The following is a 23,260-nucleotide window of genomic DNA, read 5'->3' on the forward strand; positions in this document are numbered from 1 at the left end:
TTTAGATTCTGCCCTTTCCTATTTTAAGCCTAGAGGGGTGGCTTCTCCAAAGCCCTTTATGAAAGATACCGTCTCCACTGTCACCCAAGGCGCAGGCTTGCTGGCCCTGCCAGTGTTCTTATCTATTTTCACTGTACTTGTTCTTATCTATTTTCACTGTGCTGTGGCCGTACTGAGCTCTTCTGTGCCACAGGGTTGCCTTGCTCTTTGAGTTTTTTTTTTTCTTTAAAAAAATTATTACATTTATTTATGTATTTATGGATGTGTGTATGTGTGTATTGTGTGTGTGTGTGTGTGTGTGTGTGTGTGTGTGTGTGTGTGTGTGTGTGTGTACACATTTCAGAGGAAAACTTGCAGGGTAAGTTCTCTCCTGCCACGTGGGTTCTGGGGATGGAACGCAGGTCATCAGGCTGTGCAGCAAGCTCCTGTACCCACCGAGCCATCTTGACAGCCCAGGAACCCCTCACCCCCACTTTCCTTCCCCATTTTGCCCGACTTCCTCTTCTACCACTGCTGTTTGATGAGGATGGAAGGGCCAGGTCCTCGGTGGGGGCCAGCCCCTCCCCCACTGTGATTCAGGCAGATACCCAATTGCGCAGGTAACCACTCCAGGGCGTGAGTCTCCAGAGAAGGAGGTGGGAGGGGGATCCACCCCCCCCACCCATGCTGCCACAGGACAGATAGCAATGGGGACAGGTGTCCCTTGCTCACAACTTCGGGGCTGGCTCACCCCACACCTCCACCAACAGGGTTGGCTGTATTGTGCTGCCCAGGTGCAGGGCCTGTTCTCCTGAGTGTTGCAGCTGGTGGGGGGCAGGGCAGCTCTCCTGCTCTTATGACTTCAGGGCCAGCTCTTCCACCTGCCTCAGACATTGATGGGGGATGGAGGGAGATGTTCATGTTTTTACTCAGGTAGCACAAAGAGTATTTTATATTTCACTAAGATCACTAAGATAGCAAAGCTCAACATAGTTCCCCAAAATATGACCACAAACACCTTTTTAAAATGAAAATAAGCTTTTACCATAATAGGAGAAAAGCATTTAGAAATATTTGTGTAAATTTTAAGAATTCAGAAAATTATACATGTTTGTTTGAAGTAAAAACAGGAAACTTAGCACAATACTTTCTGTATACAAGTCAAAAATATCTGCAAATTGGAAATCTTTCTCCATGCATTGCAGCCATTGTCTCATGAGGATAATGAATTTTTAAAACAATAGCTAAATGCCTCCTTCAATTCAAAGTACTTGGTATTAAATCCCCCAAGTATCGAAATAGCTCTCTAGTCTCTCTAGTCTGTTCTAGAATAGTAGGCTAAGTGTTCTTAAACATATATTTTATTGCCATCAGGAAAGCACTGAAAATGTTTTCTTTTATATTCAAACTCCTTACAAAAAGGCCCCATTGCTCAACTCTGACAAATGTGCCTCCTACGACCATGCTGGGCTCCTCTGCAAATGCACAATTCACAATTATAAGCAATTTTGTAAAATCCATGCTATTCTTCCCTGGAGACTCAAACACCTTGGAATGGTTACCTGTGTGATTGGGTAATTTTCAGAAATGCTTCTTATTTATTTGAGCATCATTCAGACTCACTGGTAAACAGAATGTTCCTGTTACCTGGGACTGTCCTCCAAAAGGCCTGGACAATATTCTGTGCTCCTTCCCAGGACCAGGTATGCATCAAGACAAACGGAAGGTGTCCAGGTGTGTGTTGTCCTCTTTGTCCAATGGCAGGGTGGGGCCCTGTTCCCTAAACTGGTGGTTCCTAATTACAGGAGGAGTGGATGGGGTGAACAATAGGCCTTTTTTTTTTTTTTTTTTTCTTTTTGGTATGATTTAGGTCCTATCTTAGCTGGTTGCAAATCTCATTATCAGCTTTACAGCTGTTTTTCTACCTTGATTTATTTTTATGTTTAGATCAGAGAGAATGGCAAAATCGCAGCCTGGAGGTTTGCTTGGGAAAGTACACTTTGAATCAGGCCGTTGCTGATTTACACCTGGCGCGCTATACTTAGCACGGAGGCAGAGTTAAGCACGCGTCGAAGGTAGTTACTCCTGCTGCTACAGCGACAGCTCCCGAAGCCGCACGTAACCTGAACAATCGCCTCTCCCAGGAATAGCACTGTCTAAGCAGACTATTAGATAAATAAATTCTGATGGTGGTGGTGGAATTTCATCCAATGGGAGCTCTTTGTCCCTGTGAAACCGCGGTCTTTTATTACCCAGTTAGTTAATATGGACCATAAAGCTTCACCCAAAACATGGTCCAAACGATAGGGCGTATTAAAGTTCAAACAGGAGGAAGAACACTGCCTAAAATTGCCTTGAGGTGTTTTAAAGGGTGCATTGTTTAATTCTTCTACTCTCTGGTCCCATTATTACTGTTCTACTCCATAACACAACGTTTGAAACCTGAGCAAACCCAGGTTTCTTTTCTATATATACATATATAGAAAATATATATATCAGTACAGAGAGCAGTTGGAAGTTATTCTTTGGGGCTGGGGTCCTAGCTCAATATCATGACACAGAACCCAGCTTCTTAAAATGTGGGCCATGATTCTGCATGGCAGCGTGAAACTGAATGTGGAGTGGGCGTGGCTTGTAAAAATTTGGCAACAGTGAAGAGTTTCTGGACAAACAAGGAACAAGTATTAATTTAAAATCAAATCCACAATGATTCTAAGATGTCTCTGGCACGGCTGGCCCATGCTGCCTCTGTGACTTTAGTGTGGCCTTAGTTCTGACCACATGACACTTGCCCTTTGTACTTCTTACTCTGCCACACAGTGTGATGCCCGTGATGCTTCCTGAACACCGCGGCAGGATCTGAGCCTACCTCGTGCTATGAAGTGCTTTTTCTGTACACAGAAAAGTTTCTGCTCTGACAGACATGGGTTTTAATCACAGACAACCAAGACATCCACTGTTTTCCTACTACCATTCTGCACCGTAGAAGCAGCAAATTAGTGTCTCTCTGGATTGTACTATGCTAGAAGGTTTGATTTTAAAAAACATTGTCTGATTTGCTGACTTGAGTTTCATTTAAGAATCATTCAATGAATTTGGCTTAGGATTAGGATAGACTTTCCAAAACTTTGGAAATGACCCTAAACATACTTCTGCCATTTTTGTGCTACATATTTATGTGAAGTGGTAGTCTCAGTACTGATGATTAAAAAACAAAAACAAACAAACAAACAAACAAAAATCAACTCTGAGAAATGCTGAAGATGTTCTATATCTTACAGGACCAAGTAAATATTCAGCCAAAATTCAATTATTCATAGAAAGATAAAGAACATAGCCCTCTCATTACTATGTACACTTGATTTCATTTTAAAATAGATGGTAAGATGATTTATATAATGAAGAACTGCTTTAAAACAAATTTCTTGATAATTCATTCTTCATACATGTTGGATTTTTTGCACCTATTTTCTATGCCTAAATAACCATGATCACATAAAAATTTCATGGGTGGAAAGGGGTCATGGAGAATAAAAGTTTAGAAACCTAAGCACATAGCCTTGGGTTCCATTCCAAGCAGCGCAAATCCAAAAATAGTAATAAAATGTTATCTTTGATATTTTTGGATTAAGATATTTAAATATAGAAAAAAGACTTACAGTTCTTTTGTTACTCATAGAATATTAAGTAGTTTTCAAAAAGTGTCTGCCTGGTAGGACTTTGGTGAAGTTCTAGAACAGGACCCCACGGTGCTCTAAATCAGTGATTCTCAACCCATGGGTCATGACCCATTTGGGAGTCAATGACCTTTCACAGGGGTCACCTAATACCATCAGAAAATACAGATATTTGCATTACAATTAATAATAGTATCAAAATTACAGTTATGAAGTAGCAACGAAAATAAATCTTGTGGTTGGGGGGTCATCACAACATGAGGAACTGTATTAAAGGGTCACAGCGTTAGGAAGGCTGAGAACCACTGCTCTAAATGGTGTATTGTATTTACACTATCACTGAGCACACCTTCTTTTTGGCTTAATGTAACACTAGGATTGCTTTATGGACAATGATTGCCTGTGGTTCCAAGAACACACTCTGATAAGCCCTGAGCTGTAACCACCCGATGGAGATGGGGGAGGTACTGGCTCTAACTCAAGGATCCCCTTGCCATTGTTGACATGGAATCTGACCAACATCAAATGAAGTGATGGCTTAGGAGCCAGCAGTCAGGGACCACAGCAACCCTGCGGCAACAGAGACCCTGGTGTGAAACAAGTTTCATGAATAAAGGTGGAAAGGGAAAAATAGCTTTGGAGTTAAGCAAACTGGTGTTTAGATTTAGCTCCTGGGAGCCTTGGTTTCTTCATCTCTGAGCTGACTGTCAGTATTAACCATACAGAATCATCATGAGGCTTCATTGAGGCAATGCACAAAACCTGCTTCCCCATTAAATAATAGGTAGTGAGTACTGGGACCAAAGGAAAGAGGGGTTTAGTTAGGGAGAGAGTCAGGACCAGTTTCATAACTTTACAACAGTACTATTTCCACAGTCATGGGCTGGCTTGAAGAACAAGTACCGATTAACTAATGAGTTCTTCTTGTTGGTGGTCTCAAAGAATGAACCCCAAGGAAAAACTATTACCATTTCTCTTGGAGGGACCAGCAGGGGCAAGAAAGGATATCACTCTGAGCGAAGCTGTACGAGAGCCAGTGTCTGTTGTGGCATCTGAGGGTACACAGGAATCTGCTCAGGAATCGTCACAGCAGAGACGGGAGCACTGTTGGATGCTGTGACTGGCTGAGGTTGTTGAAAGAGTTTGACTATGCTTCTGTAGAAGCCATTCTTCTTATTTCAGAGCAGAAGTGGTCCTGGCTGGGGTTGGGGGTGGTGAGGGGAAGAGCGCTTTTGAACCTTGCATCTGGGGAGGTGGGACCTGATACCCAGATGTGATTGGTATTGGAGCCCCGCACGAGGATATAACCAAGAGTCTAAGCTGTCTCTGTCTTTGGTGGTGACATTCCAAAAATGAGATGTATATACAAATTATGTTTCCTGTTATTTCATATAGAAAAGTAATATATGCCTGGTTCATTTAAGATAAAAATTGATTTGGAATAAAAAATGTGTCACATTGTTTTCCTACTTTCTTTAATTCTAGTTTAATTTTTTTCTTCAAAATAAGGTATTAGATATGCTCAAAAATCATACAAGCTAAGAGATTCCTGATACCCAACATTCAAGCAATGACTTGGGGGCTCTACTCACAATATGATCAAGGCAGCCAGGATTGCTGCCAGTCAGAGAAGCATCAACCTATGGAGACCAGTGATGCATCCCCTTGCCTTCTCATGGACAGACCTCTCTATTAAAGATAGTCTGAAAGGTCAGTCTTGTAGTAGAAATCGAATTTAATGATTTCAATAAGGGAAGTTGTTGATGACTTTCGAACTGTTTTTTATAACCCAACATTCATGTACCATTTTATACTTGCTATGATGATAATGGTCCCATTCAGCTCAAAGGAAATGACTGTTTCCATAGTTTATCACTATGTTGAAGTAAACAAAATCAAGAAGAAAAATCAAGTTTTACTTTTTAACCACAGAACTTGAAAGAAGCCTAAGTTGCAATGCCAGGCTCCTCATGCCAATCACAAGTTCCTGGTCCCCATTCTGAAGCTGGGGTTACAACAGTGCTGCCATATGAGTTAGCTGGTGGGAAGTGTGCCAGCCAGCTAGCTCCCTTTATATAAGATTCGACTTGAATTATCTTGATTTCAGTATGATCTTCAGGCCTGTTCTACAGCATAGCAGGTCTGCCATTCACTCAGCACCATCTGAACATGGAGTTTGTCCTCTGTCCATAGACCTGAATCCTACATGTGTAGCATATAACCAAGTTTTCCACATAGAAGCTGAGCCACAAAGACGTCAAATGAATACCGTTCTAAAGACGGCCAGTGTTGAGCTAAACTCTGTGTCTTCAGCCTTTATTGAGATCACATTACTCATGTTCCCTTTCAGATGGTCAAGTAGGACTGGCCAATGGCCACACCACAGCTTCAGAAACCAAGAGAGATGAGGCCTTCAGGACAAGGGTTCATAATAAAGAGTCATATCTGCATTGGTGGCAAGGGGTGTGCACAGTTGCTTGTCAGAAAGACATTCATGTCCTTTTTCACCCCCCTCTATTCCAGTTGGATTCTGGGTGTGGAGATCAGGCTTGACCATGAAGACACAGCAGGGGAAGTCCCAAAGGAGGGGAGAGCAAAAGATCATTGTTACTTAGAAGAAAAACACCCATCATCTGAAATACCCAACCCACCCAGGATAAGAACTGCCTGCAACTGGCTGTGAGCCATTACAGTCTAGATTCCATTGGTGGCAGCATTTTAAATCTCTAACTATTAAAAACATTTATAGAGGCTGCTGACCATCTATCCTGGAGAATGAAGGACCAAGACATGACTACAGATGTCATCCAGCTCCTTCTACCTCAGAGTATACCCAATGTTCCCCTCTATATCAAATGGAGGCGGAGTAAGAGGATCCTTTCTGAAATGCGTGCTGGTGAGTCTACACTTTCAAAGCAGACACTTGGCAGACAGGGCCCAGTATGCCCAGGTACTGGATATCGACGTACCAGAAACCAGCTGATGTATGGAGGGAGGGCGCTGGGGGAAGAATGTGAACAGGCATATCTATGTGCTATTTCAACCACGCTGAACAGTGGTTAGAAACAGGCTTCATGCTCAATCAATCCCCTCTGAATACATAATATCTGGAAACTAGTTTGGAATCTAGATGGTGAATGAGAGGCTGAACCAAATCTATATTAAAAGTCCTAGGCCTGGTGCCTCAGAATGTGACTGTAAATGGAGACTGGACCTTTAAAGAAGGAATGTAGACAACTTCTGACTGGGTATATCCTTACAGGAATAGGTTACTGGGGTACAGACACACACAGGCGGGGGCCATGTGAATACACAAGGAGGAAACTGGCCATCAGAAAGTTACCAGCTGAAAAAATGACCCAATGAAACCTTGATCTTGAATGTGTAGCCTCCATAGCTGTGGGGAGATAACTTTCTATTGCTTAAGCCGTTGAGTGTGAGGTACTTTTTACAACCGCCCAAACAAGGTAGTACAGTGACCTATTACAAAAGCTGTGTAAGCATTTGGAAAGAGCTGATGCTGAGGCTGGGATGTAGCTCAGTGGTCAAGCCCTTCCTGGAAAGAGCTGATACTGACAGTGAAGAGGAAGAAGAGAGCAAAGAAGGCAAGAATATTAGAAAGAAAAAACAGAAAATACAAGACGTTAACTTCTCCAAACTCAGTAGAACAGAACCTACAAGATAACCTGGACCACATCCAGGCCTCAATGGGAACACATAGTGTAACTGCCTGGTTCAGTATCATACATTATTATCATATTGACATTAGACTATTAAACCACTCCTCTTCTTGTTAAATTGATGTGCATTCAAAACATTAAACTTTTTTATGTCCTCCTTAGGAACCAAATGGTCTAAATTCTCATGAATATGTAAATCAACTCCTCTAAGCACATTATTAATTATTCGGAAGACAGTTGGGGTCACCAGCTCACACCAATTTCTATGCTTGAAGTCTCATTAACACAAGACATCACACAGTGAGAGAGAATAAAGTTTATCACAGTTACTAAGTGTATGTGTGTGAGTGTGTGTGAATATACACACAAAGTAACATTCAGCACTGAATACAGAGCCACGAAGCCCTGAATACACACACACACACACACACACACACACACACACACACACACACACACACACGTATAGGTACTCATCATCTAGGATGATGATGGCAGCTGAGGAACACAACCTAAGTTGGAGAGCATCCAGGTATGCCAAACCCTAAGCAAAGAGGGCTGTGAGCCGGACAAGAACACCCACCCCCTACTGTTCCTGGCAGGAGGCAGCCTGACTCCAGTTTATACATTAGCAGAGCTCCACCCCTTATCTAGAGAAAAAGTGACTTCTGCTACATAACCCAAGTCATCTGTGCCCCGCTTCCCCTATCGTCACCATGTAGCTCAGATCACATATTGACTAAACCTGCTTCCTCACAGTGCAGGACCCCCTTTCCTTTGGAAACCTTTAAGAATAGATACCTTGCTTTGTCTGGCAAAATAAAGCTTGCTTTGGACCCCTGCAGCACTTCTTGCAGTGGAATTTGGTAAATCTTCCTTGAAGGATGTTTCAGAAACCTCTCTTTCCCCCTCCCTCTCCCAAACCTAACAACCCAGAGAGCAATTAAAAATGAACACGTGGGCCTCAGTCAGGAAGTGTGTATTTAAAATCTAAAGCAAAGTGTGCCTCAAACATGCTTTAGTTTTCTTGGCCGGCAGGGTATAAATAGCCCTACTTCCTTTCCAAGTAAAGCTATGACAAGGTCTGCAGCCTGTGAAGAGAAAGCATGCACCACATTTCCTGAAACACCCGAGGCTGTAGCGTGAGCCATACACCGGTCCGGTCCCTGCCGTTGCCCACGTCTAAGCACCTTGGCGGCTACACTCTGCCAGCCATAGCTCAGGAGCTTTGCAGCCACTAATGTGCTCTGATCTCAACCCTGGGATGAGCTGCCAGGGGGATGCCCTCAGGACTGAGGGCAAACAGTTGACAGCAGCCCATAAAAGGCCCACAGGGGAGAGGGGCACATGGTACAGGTGGTGGGCGAGGCTTCTTCATCAGCACAGGACACTAATGGGTGTGTGGCCTCCTGTTAGCCACACAATGCCTTGTAGTCACCATTGATAGTAGTTTGCTTTTAGACTTCTGGTTTTGTGCTCCAATTTTCTGTGACAAAGCTGGCACCCGACGCACTAACAAAATGTATAAACCTCTGAATGAAACCTCTGAATGATAGCGCAGTGCGCACATCACAACTCAGTGACCAGGACTACTACTGGAAATGGCAGTCTGCTGGGAAAGCAGTTTGGTAAAAAATCTATCCAGGATTAAGTTGAAAGCTTAAAGCTGGTGAATCTGTTATTTAAGTATATATATATATATATATATATATATATATATATATATATATATATACTTAAATGATACTTAGTGATGCTATAAAAAAGGTAATAGGATAGTTCCAAGCAGAAAGAAGGCAGATATGACTGGGCAGGTCACATGGAGACCACTGAGCTGCAGGCAATGTCCCTACTCTTGGTCTGGGGGTGGCTGCTGAAGCTTCCTATCACCATCCGTGTTCTTCACTACACAGACATGTGTTTGAGGCATGTACACAGCATGTGGCTTGCCATATATTTCAGATTATATAAATGATTGGCTCAAAGGTCAGTTAATAACCACTGACTGCTGCTGTTAATTTTTCTGGCCTCAGTAGAGTTCTCTCTACACTGATAATGTCCAATGCAGAGATTCAAAGTTGAGCCTAATCACAAGGCAGTGCAGAGGAGTTTGGACACAGGTTAATAGACAGAAGGAGAGCAACCGAGAACTACTCTTGCGCTCACCACAAGCTCTCACAGGCATCTGTCCAGATCTCTTTGGATAAGCAATGAATTCACACCTGGAACATGGTTTACTGTTACCCTCACACAACCAAGCAAAATAGTTTCTTTAAGATTGCTTATTTTTAGCCAGGTGAAGTGCTTATTTTTAGCCAGGTGAGTGGCACACGCCTTTTATTCCAGTACTCTGGAGACAGAGGCAGGTTGATCTCTGTGAGCTTGAGGTCAGCCTGGACTACATAGTGAGTTTCAGGACAGCCAGGACTATGTAGAGAGACTCAGTCTCAAAAGCAAAACAAACCAAAAAAGAATATTAATTTTAACTACTTGAGACATGAAAGAGTAGGAAAAACGAACAAAAAAGGAGTTTGGAACACAGATATTCAAGCAAATTGAGAATCAGCCAGTTTCACAGAGGTACAGAGACATTGTTCCTTTGCAATGCACTAAAGACAGTATATGCCTCAAGTGAACGCAAAAGTCCTCCTGGAGCATCCACAGTAGGATTGCTATAAAGGCAGCAATTGCAGAGCCAGATGGATGGTCAGATAGACAGGCCCTTGTTGATCTAGCTGAATGAGTTCCGGGACAACATCGGTTTGCCCTACATCTTTTCTTCTGGCCCTTGTCTGTGTACCAGTCACTCCTTATAATGAAGTGACTTGATGGAGTGTTGCTTCAGTTGCTGGCAGGGAGAGGAATGCAGAAAAACCAAGTGATAAAGTGTGCTTTTTGCCAGAGTCTGCATGTGTGCTGAGGATGCTCGGCTTGTAGCCCTGTTTGTGCTTCCTTGTGGGCACACATTGGACCCCATCTCCCAAGCCACCCCTCCGGGCCACAGTGCACACTGTGGACTTTACGTGCATCCATGGATCTGGACTGTGCTGTAAGGAACATGGGAAGAAGTGGTATAGTCCACTGCCTAGCCTCTACCTCATCTGTGTGGCTCATGGGCAGCGCTCCTATGCCAACCACCCACGACTTAGTGGGCATTTGGAAGCTGCTGAGGATGAACCATGAGATAGCAGAAATCACTGGGGGGTCTCTGAGTAATGCTGGAGAGTAGAGGCCCCACGGCAACCCACCATGCCAAGCCACCGAGTTTTGGGGATAGCTTTACTCACAGAAGGTAGACTAGCCCTCCTTTATACTACTCCAGGCTTCTAAATAAAAAGAAGACTATCAAAACCGCTTCCTTTTTTGAGTAATTTAGCAGTTTTGATGGTCTAATTTCAAGGAAGCAAGAATACTGACTTCGGTTAAAGATAAGAGAAAAAATGGTGGTTTGTTGGTTGGTGAATTTCCCTAATTTTCCAATGTGGTTTTAGGAATCATAGTGATTTAATTCTTTGTATATATCCAGGAGAACAACACTTAGAAGTCAGAGAACAATTCTTTGTATTACACATTGTGTTTAGCATCCTCACTGGCTGTTTGAAGCCCAGGCTTCATCTCTATAGACATCAGGAGTATATCCGCATCTCAAAAGCACCATCTGTCTCATGCGGCAACAGCGTGAGCAAAGACACTGAGGACCCTGGGAGACTGTGGAGACTGGACGTGATGGGTGGTCTTTTTTACAATATGGCTTTTTCCTCTACAGGTGGCATGGTCATCCCATTGCCATTTTGGAATGGAGTCCTTGGTCCAGGGGTAGCCTTGGTAACCGAGCGAATGGATGAATACAGTGATAGCCTGGTCCACAGTAGTAGTGACAGAGCTCCTGACATTCTCTAGCAGAAGATGAAGCAGAAGGTCACAGGATTCCAGCCAATACTCCCTCCAACTCTCCACTAGGAGCAAGTGGTGATGGGAAATTCTCGAGTGTTCAGAAAGTAGGTTTACTGAAACAGGGGCTCTATCACAAAGCTTTCTTGAGGTGTCATTCATGATAGGGAGGACACAACTGTTTGGGGGTGACCTATGTTTCTGTAAATAGCCCCCTGCCCACACGTAGTACATACCCCCCCAAAAAAAACCCATAGTCTCACCAAGCCAGAACTTGCTGGACCCCATACTTTGGTCTGTCATCTCTGCTCTGTCTATTGTGAAGAGATGTTTGTTCGTATCTCCACAGGAAAAGTTGACACAACAATCTTCACGTCACTTTGATGGGACTGAGAAACACACTGATGTGAATGTTTCTGGAGAGGATGGATGAAGGGGAAGACGTTCTCTGAAAGTGGGGACCATCATACAATGGGGCCGGGCACCAGAGGGAATGAAGGGGAAATGGGAGGAAGTCCTAGAGCAGAGCCATGCTCCCCCCCTCCTGCTCTCTGGCCACCATGATATGAGCTGACTCACTCCAACATGCGCTCCCTGTCCAGACAAACTGTGAAGAACAAGACCCTTGCTCTGTTGCACAAATTTGAGATTAATGAATGTGAAAAAGTTCTTTTTTTTTTTTTGGTTTTTCGAGACAGGGTTTCTCTGGTGAAAAAGTTCTAAACATACCACTCTGCAGAAAGGGCGCGCGGCAGAGAGAAGGCAAAGTGGCTGCTGCTGTGGCGTTTTGGCGTGAGACGGGTTTTTAAAGTCCCTGACTGTAAGAAATGCCTGCCCTCTTTTCCCCAGAGGCTGGCACTTCCGGGAGCAACAATCCTGAGGCTTTCCAGCAAAGCTCCTTGGTAAACCCTCATTCTGTTAGTTCAGGACACAAAGCCTTATCTAATGAATATTCTGGGGCTTGGGCCTGGCCCCTCTTCTGAGGGTGGGCTCAGTCACATGGGGGACTGCCTGTAGCTTCCCACTTCTCAGAGCTCTGAGGCTGGCAGGTTCCAGCGGTGAGCTAGAGGCAAAGGGCCTGGAACCTCCCGCTTATCAGTGACTCCGTGATGAGCTCTGAGCACACCTCAGACAGAAAATGGGCCATAGCGTTCATTTCTTACAGGACTGACACTTCGGAAACTCAGGGAGAAATAAATCCTTCCTTGTTTCAGCTGCTTCTGGAGGGTAATTTGTCATTGTGATGAGAAGTTTGAACACATAAATTAAATGCAAAGTGGCCTGGGACCAGAAGAGCAAAAGGCAAATCGTAACAAAATAGCAACCCAGACCCAAATACAAGTGCCAATCATGGCAATGTCCAGGACATGCCATTGGGAAGGTGGAAACCATTCCTATGGAAGCCTGAGGTCATGAGAAACCTGAGTTGTTCAGGTGCAGGAAGGATGAGTCACACGTGTGTCACTCACAGTCTTCATATCATGAGTTCTAAAATAAATCAGCCCAATTCTGAAGCTCCACCAACTTAGTGAGTGCTCAGCCTTGAGAGTGCATTGAGAGAGTCCACTGACATTTCAAAGTAGCTCCCAGCATGCACTGTTAATAACTGCAGGTGCCACAGAAAGACAGCAGATACAGTAGTTCCCAGCATGCAATGCTAATCACCGCAGGTGCGACAAAAGGCAGAGGCACTATGTGGTTACCCTGAAAGCCCCTGTTTGTGTGTAAAAGTTTGTCACAGGGTCTAGAAACAGGCTGTTTTGCCTGTGTTTGACCAACTCATCTTTAACTCCAGGAACGTTTCCCGGAAGACCTGTGCTGGCCAGCATACCAAAGACCGAGGGGCAAAGCAGACCTAGGCAGAGGGCTCTGCACTCCTTGCTGACATGGCCTTCTGTCCACATTCCTGTTGCCTGTAGTATACTAAGCACTGGTGCCTTCCCCAAGAGCCCATCAATTATTTGTGCTCAAGTGTGGCCTGGGCATGGGAAGCTATAAAGAAAGAGCCACATGACTGAAGTGGCCACCAGGGTTTGCAAATCAGTCCTGGCGAGAAGCTAGGCAACAGAGCAGTAGCAGCACAGACGGACTTGGGCACCGGATACACAAAGGGTGAAGTCTCAGCCACATTGGCTTCCAGTGCGACAGGACCCGCACTGCCTGTGATGGTTAATCTTCGCTGTCTACTTGACTGCATCTACAGTCACCATGGAAGCAAAGAATCACCAGGTGTGTCCAGGATGACGTTTACAGAAAGGTTTGACTAAGATATGAAGACCTATTCCATAGGTTGGGGAACTGGACTCAATGCAAAGGAGAAGAAAGGCTAAGTATTAGCACCTCCCCCTCTCTGCTTCCTGACTGCAGATGCAAAGTGACCAGTTGTCTCAGGATACTGCCTCCATGCCTTTTCACCATGGTGGGCTGTCCCCTCAAATTATGGGCCAAAAATAAACTTTCTTTCCCTAAGTCGCTATTATCAGGAGGTATTTTGACATAGCAACAGAAAATGTAAGTCGTATACACCCTAGCAGGGTGACCCAATTTTGTTCCTGGGCATCAGAAAGTACTTCACATTATAATATGCATACTCATACTAGGCATAAACCGTTGAGCCAGTTTAAAGAACTCATTTGCCAATGAATTGTCTCGAAAGCAAAGTCAATGAGCAGAAAGAGAAAATAGCAACACCAAGGATTCAGGTAGCACTGTCCTTAACAAAGGATCCTAGAAGGAGTGGTGTGTAGTCTACCTTGGATGAAGTGGAGAATGAGGAACCGATACACCAGACCAGTTTTAAACCAAGAAGTAATATATGCAAAGAATGTCTCTCTTGAACAGCTGATTTTCATTCAACGAGGAAACATCTAGTGGCGTCGTAGTCTCGTTCACACGATATGGGAAAACACGTACAGAGAGCATCAAGTCAACTTTGTAAAAAGTGAACACAACACATGATAGCAGACACTGTCCTTGAGTGAGTAGTTTTGGCGGGACATGTGGACACATACATGAAAACACGGCTGAGGAGAGGAAGCAGCGAGCATTTGAGTGCACTGTGTGAGTGGAGTTTACTCACAGCTGAGTGACAGCCATGCTGCCGCTGACTGGCCCAGCTTGTGCTCATTTGCCTCATTCTTTCTCAATAGGAAGATAGACAAATAGGGGGCTTATTGCTTCTTGGCAATGTGATAGGGGAGCCATGCTTGGGAAAGTAAGTTCTCGAGACTAGGGAGACTTTTTTTTTTTTTTTTTTTTTTTTTTTTTTTTTTTTTTCAAATATAAAGCAAGCTTTTGAGTATCATGTTTAAATAACTGACAAAGGAAATGCAGCATTCAAAGGTGGTTAAGAGTACAGAAGGAGGGGTCGGAGCAGGGGATTTGGAGTTCTGGAGTTCGTTAGTGCCCCGCCTCACTCGCCTCACTCACTCTTAAAACAAGAAGACAAACTCCAGGGTATGCAGCTCTAAGGACCTCAACCTCATTGAAATACTTAGTTCAACATGGAATTAGGTACTTCCTAAGTTCAAACAGGCATTTAGAACACACCTAGAGTCTATATAACACAGCTCGGCCTGGTAGCTTGGCCAGGTGGAGAGTTCCTCAGCACAGGTCTTAGGTAACTCTGACAAAGAATTAACAACACTGAGGCTAATCTATATGTATACTTTATATAAAAAAATAGCAGTGATCTAACCTTTCAGAGCACTGCCAAGATTATCCGGGGCTGTCAGTGATATGCTATGCAGAACACACCTTGCAGGTTACTTTCATTTAACCCATCTCTCAATCTACAAATGACTGAGAAAAAGACATGCAGAAAGGTGGAAATTAGAAAAGAGTGAAACAATGAGAAACTCTCATCTCTCAAATACATGATTAGAAAAATTTCTCCATCCTCTCCACCCTCTCAGTGGGGAGGTGGCAGAGAGCCTCTCTGCAGCTTCTGGGAGGGGAAATGGGAAACAGTGAAGAAAACACACGTTCTGTCTTTGACCCCTTGACATGGTAACTCCTCCTACAAGGAACTTATTTCAGGGACACTGATAGCAATAGGAAAATCTCTGCCCACACCAGTCAACTAGTCACAAAAGTGTGTGTAATAAAAAAGAAAGAAAACGGAGTGTTCAACAATAAGGGGAAATAGTATGTGTACACATGGAATTCGGTGATGTTTTGAAGAATGGAGGGAGTATATCTTATTTAGGAGTGATCGCTATAATATAATGATGCACAGTATTGAGGGGAAAGGCAAGGTTCTGAAGAAAGTGTGCATGCATAATGATCCAGCTGTCACTCAGTAAGAGGGATGATTATTATTATTGCCAAGGGAAAAATGAACAACAGTTGCAATATTGGTGATTCCCAATAAAAATTTTGCAAGCCTGAATTCTGAACTGAAGCAGTCCACGTAAACTAACATTGTAATTTTTACTTTAAAAGTTCATGTTTTCTAGCTATTTTTTCAGCTAGGCTAAGACAGGGAGAAACCCAAGAGTGAGGAGCACTCCAGGGAAGCACTCAGACTCTGACCTCCTAACATAGGCTGCCCTGGTGGGGCCAGAGCATCCACAGAAATGGCTTTTTCCAGTCCCTGTGCAAGGGTTCTAAGAAGAACACACCACCCTGCTGTGCTGCATGAATAGAAGGTCCACTGAAACTCACTATAATTTTGTTCTTGACTTCTGTATGCCCAAACTTTTCTACAATTACAGGCTGGCATTTTAGAAATGTGAAAAAAGATAAACTACTCTCTAAACGTATCTTGAGTATGAAAAAAGTCTTAAAACTGGTACCTAAGAAATATTTCCACAGTCTAAGATTTCCACAGAGGAAAATGATTTACCAATACAAAATTATTTCATTAATGATACTGGGGTCAGTGAGATAACTCAGCAGGTACTTGAAATCTGTGCAATCCACGTGGTGGAGAGAGAGAGCAATCACCCCTGAAATTGTGCCTGGGCTTCCACATGGGCACTGTGGCATGTGGCACTGCTTACATCATCCCCAAGTATATACAATGGAAAGTTGTTTGCTTATCCACAAATCATTCTCTGGGTTTTGATGCTTTTGTTAAAAAATATAGAAACATGCTATGTTTCAGCTCATTTTAATCCATATGCTGATACACATATATGTAAACTATAATAAGATTGCATTTCATGCTTGGCAGATAAAAACACTGAAGAATGAGCAGCATGACTTCCAGAGTCAACACTGCGATCAGCCTCTTCTGTTTAGATCTGTGTTGTTTAGAGGCTGTTAGAGAACTGTGATCCACACTAAAGCCCAAAAGATAAAGAAATCAAAGTTCAAACTTAAGTATTAATTCAAGCACCACAGTGTGTGGTGGCTTTGTGTTCCCCAAAATATTGTGCACCCTAATAAACTTGTCAGAGAACAGAAAAGCCACTGGATACTTAGGATACTTACTGGATACTTAGGCTAGAAAATGGTGGCACTCACGCCTTTAATCCTAGCATTCCAAAGGCAGAAATCCATCTGGGATCTCTGTGAGTTCAAGGCCACATTGGAAACAGCCAGGCATGGTGACACACGCCTTTAATCCCAAGGAGTGGTGGTAGAAAGCAGAAAGATATATAAGGCGTGAGGACCAGGAACTAGAAGCATTTGGCCTGGTTAAGCATTTGGCTGGTTAAGCTTCAGGCTTTTGAGCAGCACAGTTCAGCTGAGAGCCATTGGGATATGAGGACACAGAGGCTTCCAGTCTGAGGAAACAGGATCAGCTAAGTTGGCCAGGTGAGGTTAGCTGTGGCTTGTTCTGCTTCTCTGATCTTCCAGCTTCACCCCAATAACTGGCCTCAGGTTTGATCTTATTAATAAGACCATTTAAGATTCCTGCTACAACAGTGTCTAAGTTTTTAGTTACAATATTCAAATCAGTGGGTGCACATTCAATCTCTTTATAGTCATTACAATATATATGTAGCAAGCCAGGGACTCCAACCATGCTAAATACATGAAAGTAACTCAAAATGCATCAGCAACTTAATAGAAGAGGTCAATGATCTAAGAAAGTCACAGAAGTAAATTACCATTATCTCAGATATGACAGTGAGTAACATTTGACACTAAAAGAACGAAAGACATCAATAAATTGGACTTGGCCAAAATGATTGGTTAACAGATAAATTATAGGAAGGGATAAACACTTATAACAAATCCTAAAATCTAGTATCTAGATAGCTTAAAATTTCATTTATTATTACTGTATATGCACGTGTGTGCCATGGCTGAGTGCAGACAGGCCAGACAGGACAACTTGGAGTAGGTTCTCTTCTGAATTATGGGTTCTGGGATGGAACTCAAATCACTGGGCTTAAGCAGCAAATGCCCTTACCACTGGGCCACCTTTCCTCCTCCAGAAACTTACGGTTAAACAACCAAACAACAAGTAGCCCAGTTTAAAAATGAACAAAACAAAGACTGAGTAGACACCGTAATGAATGTATAGACAAGAAGCACATGAGAAGATAGATACCCAACATCAAATCCTCTGGTGGAAGACTAGTCTACCCAAACATCTAGATAAAACTGCTCTATATCCAGAGTAACAAATTCAGAATCTGTTAGCCAGACCCACGGACACATTTTGTATCTTGGATGAATAGTATCCAAGTTTATCTTCAATGCCTTTAAGCCAGGCATGCACTTTCTAGTGTAACACAATTCCCTGGAGTTTTGTGTCCCCTGTGATTTAACTGCTCAAGTTTCTTACTAGGCAATGACCATGTTTAAACTTTCAACTCCTTGGCCAGGATTAGGCCTATCTCAGTCAGTTCATTTCAGCAGCTCTTTTGCTATTAATTAATAGTAAGAGGTAGGAAAGGACACAGGGCTTGTCTTACCCACACACGGCAGGGAGTAGCCAAGCTGAGCGTCATGGACAAACTGCCGATCATTGAGTCTTGTAACACAGTACAGGTGGAAGCAGTCCAAGCAGATCACATGGCGGTGGTTACATTGGAAGACCAGGACGGGGCTCCTGTACAGACAAAGAAGAAGCAGCTATTGGACCTCCAGGGTGGAGAGAATTCTTCAATACAGTTGCTTTGCACACGCTCTGTGCCAATGCTGCGGCTGTCCAACCTTGTACTCAGCCGTTCCAAGATGACACCTTAAACACTGGGGGCACTCCATGAGCTGTACAGAACGCTGACTGCGCTAATTTATATTTAAAATCAGTAAGTTTATCAATCACTTGCTAGAAATCTGCCCTGATTCCCAATTAACCTGCTCACTCACCATATCCATAAAGTAGATAATGTAGATACCCCTAGTATCTACTTTCACTGACCCTTCCCTGACTACACACTGACCACACAGCATGGGGACATGTTCTTTCTCCTCATCCACTGTGCCCTCCATGCAATGGATACCATCTGTACATTAAATTGATGTTCCCACAGAAGCAGGCCTTGTAAGCTTTTACATTGTCTCTTGAATTTAATTATAATAATACATAAAATAAGAACTTGCCAAAGTCAAAAGGAAAATGATCATTGCACCAGAGAAGCTATGCCCAACAACCAGTCCCATTACCCCAGCAAATAGAAAACGGGAATTTAGAAGCAAGAGAACAACCAACAGGATTTTTTTCTATTTTATGGATTTTGTCTGTTCGATAACCTTCATCTTATGAAAATACTCAAATTTTCAAATTGTGCCTATAAGATTAATAATAAATCAATATATACAAATCCTAAAAGTTTTGGATTCCCTTATGTTGTAGCTGGAATGAAATATGCCCGGAAGGCTCAGGTGTTTGAACACTCAGTCTCTAGTTAGTGGCACTGTTTGGGGAGGTTATGGAACCTTTAGGAGGTGGAACCTTGTTAGAGGAAATATGTCACTGTAAGTGGTCTATAAGGATATATAGCTTTGACCTACTTCATGTTCTCCATCCTGACCTTCCTATGTGCAGACAAAAATGTGACCAGCCAGCTTCTTACTTCTATGCCACGCCTTCCCCGCCATGATGGACTCTTTCCCTATGGAACTATACCCTAAAATAAACACTGTCATCCTTATGTTGTTCTTGGTCATGGTAGTCTATCACACCAATACAGAAGTAACTAATACAGTTATGAAGTCTATAAATAACTTTAAAAGAAAAAAAATCTCCTGGAAAGTCATATTATTTTGCTGGCAAATGAACCACGTGTGCTTATGTGAAGAAGGGGATACATTGATTGTATTAATTTGAGATCATTCATTGAGATCATTTCAAATGTGTAATTGTCTTGCAGTCAATTTAGATAAGCCTATTGCCTATGTAAAGACAGAATACAAACACGTCCATTCACACCCAGTTATTAGCACTTGCAAGATATTTTTTTTAAAGTCCTTTCCCTAGGAAAAAAATCAAGGTTAAATATTAGCATTATAGCAGATAATTTCTTAACAGCTACAAGGTTTAAATGATTCTGTTATCTCACTTATTTCAAAGAGGCCCCTAACACAGAAAGTGGAAAAGCACCTCCTGGTGTGTTAAAACACGAAGTCAGCTTACACTGAGCATGAGTCCCTAAATGTGTCTGAGCGTGATGATGAACATCCTTCTTTCTGAACACACTGTAGCCCCTTCTGGTTTGATTCCTACCTCCAGGGCCGTGGTTAACTGCTCTGAACTTTCAACCTTTTCCCTTCCAGGGACTAGAGAATACAGAATTTCTTCTCTCTAGCTACATCCACTGCACACACATGCACACGCACCAAGTGTGACCTATGTAGCAGCTACGTTTCACCGCTGTCTGCACAGATAAGCAGTGAGAAAGATGTCCTCAGCTATGATGGTGGTGGTGCCATGGTGGCCCAAGCGTAGACTGCTAACCCACTATCATCACAAGCACACACCAGTGAGGCTGCGAGAACACGTGTAAATTTCCTGTAGACAGCAAACCTGACAGGGGAGCTTCAAATGTGACTCTAGGAAGCAAATACCAATCTGTGGGCCTTGGCCAAGCTTCTGGAACCATAAACCAAATTAAAGGCTTCTTTCTCTAAGCTGTCTTGGCCATGGTGTTTTCTCACAGCAACAGAGAAGCAACTAAGACAGCAGCCCTTGTGAAAATTAGATGAGTCCTCACTATGATGCTCACGAGACACACGGAGAAGAGAGGAGAAGGGATGAAAGGGAGGAGACACCGCAGGCTCTCCACAGGGCTGCGGGATGATTCCAGGAGACGCTCCCAACCTTCCTTCTCTTGACTGTGGCACTCACGGAAGGCTCTCCTGCGTTCTGAATGCCTGTGTTTCCTTAGGCTTCACATACTGATTGTTGTTCCTAAAGGCACCGTATTAGGAGGCCAGGTTCTAAGAAGGTGCTAGGTCGTGAGGGTAGAGACCTCATGTATGGGGTTGGTGCAGTCGTGAAGGGGACCGAAGGAGTCCCCTCACTTCTTCCACCAGGCAAGGTTAGAGAGGCACCGCGTAGGAAACACTAAGCATGCTCTCCACAGACACCAAGTCCTAGGACCTCTATCTTGGACCCCAAAGCCTCTAGAACTTTAAGAAATAAATTCCTATTGCTCATAAACTGCCTGGATTCAGTCTTCTGATAAGACAGTCTAAATAGACAAAGACAGTTTCTGAACCTTCTAGGGGAATTTTAATGAGTTTAACTCTAAGGAAAGTTTGGAAAGAGAGAAACAAAGTATTAAGACTTCTTGGAGGTCATTTTCAAAATTCTGACCTTAATTTCTTAGGAGCTGGACTGAGTAACGGGAACAAAAAGATGGGTGTGTGTAACACTTTTGAGAAGGACCTGCCTGGACTTATTTCTCATGGGTCTTTTGTTCCTCCTAATGTGCTTCTGTGCCCTTTGATCAAATTATATATAAATGTCACTTGATCAATCTAGAAGTGATTTTATCCCACTGAGCCAGGTTACAGAGCAGTTAATTAAAGGTTAAATAAAGTTCTCAATCTTATGTAAAAATAATTACAAACATGTTATTTGACATTACTGAGGAGTTGTTTGTAAGTAACGATTCCCTGTTTTGTTAAAGGAATGATATACCAGCCATTCTTTTATACAACGTTCAGTAAATATTCACTATCAAAGGAGATTCAGTAAAACAAAATCTGTGGCAAGTCATTCCACTTGATAGCCAAAGCAGGCTCTTGCTGCATGGTGTCACCCACTTGGAAATCCTGCTGTTTAGTATCTACAAAAATGGCATCAGTACTTTTGTATCTATCCAGCAATCTGTACACTTTACTCCAGTCTGTCTCCTGTTTCCTTTGCCATTGCCTCATCCTTCCTTCATTTCTTCATCGATCCCAGCCCTGGAGCTTCGTTCATCTGGTTAGAGCACAGGATGTGGTTCCAGATTCTCAGCGAATGTGATGGACATTGAAAAGCAACGTGCTAGAAACTTGAAGTGATACAACAATAAGGAGTGTGTGCAAGGTCTCAAGAACACACAACCCTGTAGAGTGGCCAGGGGAAGGACATAAACAATTTTAACACAGTGCAGAACACTTGAAGTCTGATTAGAGTTGTAGAAACCCTCAGCAGGCCCATTGGTAAACACCTCTATGATGCTTTCAGAGGATCCATCCCTAACTCCAGTTCCATTCCACATTGAATGGGCTGTTGTCAATAAAACAGGAAAACTGAACAAAAGAGCACATGACTTCATGCTCTCAGAAATATGGCTGGCTGCTGCTTGCTCTCTCCTTCATTTCAGGTTTTGAGGAAACAAGCATCCCTGGTGTTGAGGATACCCTGGCAGCCCGATTGCGCTGCCACCCACGTGAACCATCTCTAAAGTCGATCTCCCAACTCAAGGCAAGCCCAGAGGTGACTCTGCCCCTGGCTGGCATCTTGACTATGACTTTACATGATATCCACGGCAGGAATCATCTGGTCGATTCTTCTCAAATTCCTGACCCTTGGAAACTGTGCAAGACTAGATTCACTCTGTTCTTCAGCCTTTAAGCTGTGGTGTGATTTTTTTTTAATGCAGCAATATCTAAGTAATATAGACCCAGAGGACAAGGCAGCCATGTTCAAGAGGTCTTAGAAGAAGGTATGAGAGAGTAAATGGCATCAGATAGAGGATCAGAATTTGAAGTCAAGGGCAGAGAGTAAGGATGCAGAATTACTGAGGACCAGGGCAGATGATGTTGCTCATTTCTCCATCTGCCCCAAACACAGTACAGTTACATACATAATTATATATGCCCATATGTAGTATATGAAATATACGGCATAATCACCTGAAAAGCATAGTAAGTTAGGATAAAAATTTGAAAATATAAGTATGAAATCCTTAAGGAAATAAAAATAAACACACTTTTTCTCACTTGTGGGAGAGAGTCTTACAATCTAGCTGACACTTGACCCTTGAAAATGCATGTGTTGCTTCTATGGTCTATTCAGTGTGGGCAGCAGTCACATAGATGCTATGCCCCAGTTATCATCCTTCACATGTCTCTGCAAACTCTAAGTTCATGAAGAACTCCTGGGAATTTAGTAAAGTATTTGATTAGATCAAAAGTAATTGGAGAGGAAAAAGTGACGTCCCTAAACAACTGAATTTATCCTCTTCGATGTCCTTTAAATCCCCTTTAGATAAAGCTGGCTCCCAAAACAATAAACAACCGAGCTATGGGGAATCTAACGCAGCTTCGTTAGTTTTCTGGACTTAGCATATCCACTAACTGCCTAAATGCACCACTGACAAAGAAATCTCTACCACGGTGCCAGTGCATTGGAAGGCTGGAGATGTCATGTGTCACAGAGTTCATTATTTGAGTTAGCCAAGTGAGCAGCGCCATCCCTGGAGAGTCTCTTGATCCAAGATACTAATTGATAGATTCAACTTTCAGAAATGAAAATAATCTTCAACAGTTGAATGACCTTCAAAATTCCTTCCAGCAGCCAAGTTAAAAAGCCCAAAGAAAGTTCCTTTGCCCATTAATCTGCTTGGAAACAGAGTCCCATTAAGGTCCCAGTGGACCTGAGAAGCTCATTAACTATCCCTTCCAGTTTCTCCTGCT

At 43.0% G+C, this 23,260-nt stretch overlaps 1 protein-coding gene across 2 annotated transcripts in view; it reads right to left on the reverse strand.

Moving 5' to 3' along the window:
• The window catches only part of Prkn (parkin RBR E3 ubiquitin protein ligase), a 1,218,024-nt gene that overhangs the window by 398,223 nt on the left and 796,541 nt on the right, over positions 1 to 23,260 (reverse strand). For both annotated transcript variants that reach the window (XM_028866686.2, XM_028866685.2), the window contains exon 7: positions 18,100 to 18,236. In XM_028866686.2, coding sequence (XP_028722519.1) covers positions 18,100 to 18,236 — 137 coding nt within the window. The remainder of the gene's footprint in view (positions 1 to 18,099; positions 18,237 to 23,260) is intronic.

This window comes from Peromyscus leucopus, chromosome 8a (assembly GCF_004664715.2).
Source record: "Peromyscus leucopus breed LL Stock chromosome 8a, UCI_PerLeu_2.1, whole genome shotgun sequence".
NCBI classification, from domain to species: Eukaryota; Metazoa; Chordata; class Mammalia; order Rodentia; family Cricetidae; genus Peromyscus; species Peromyscus leucopus.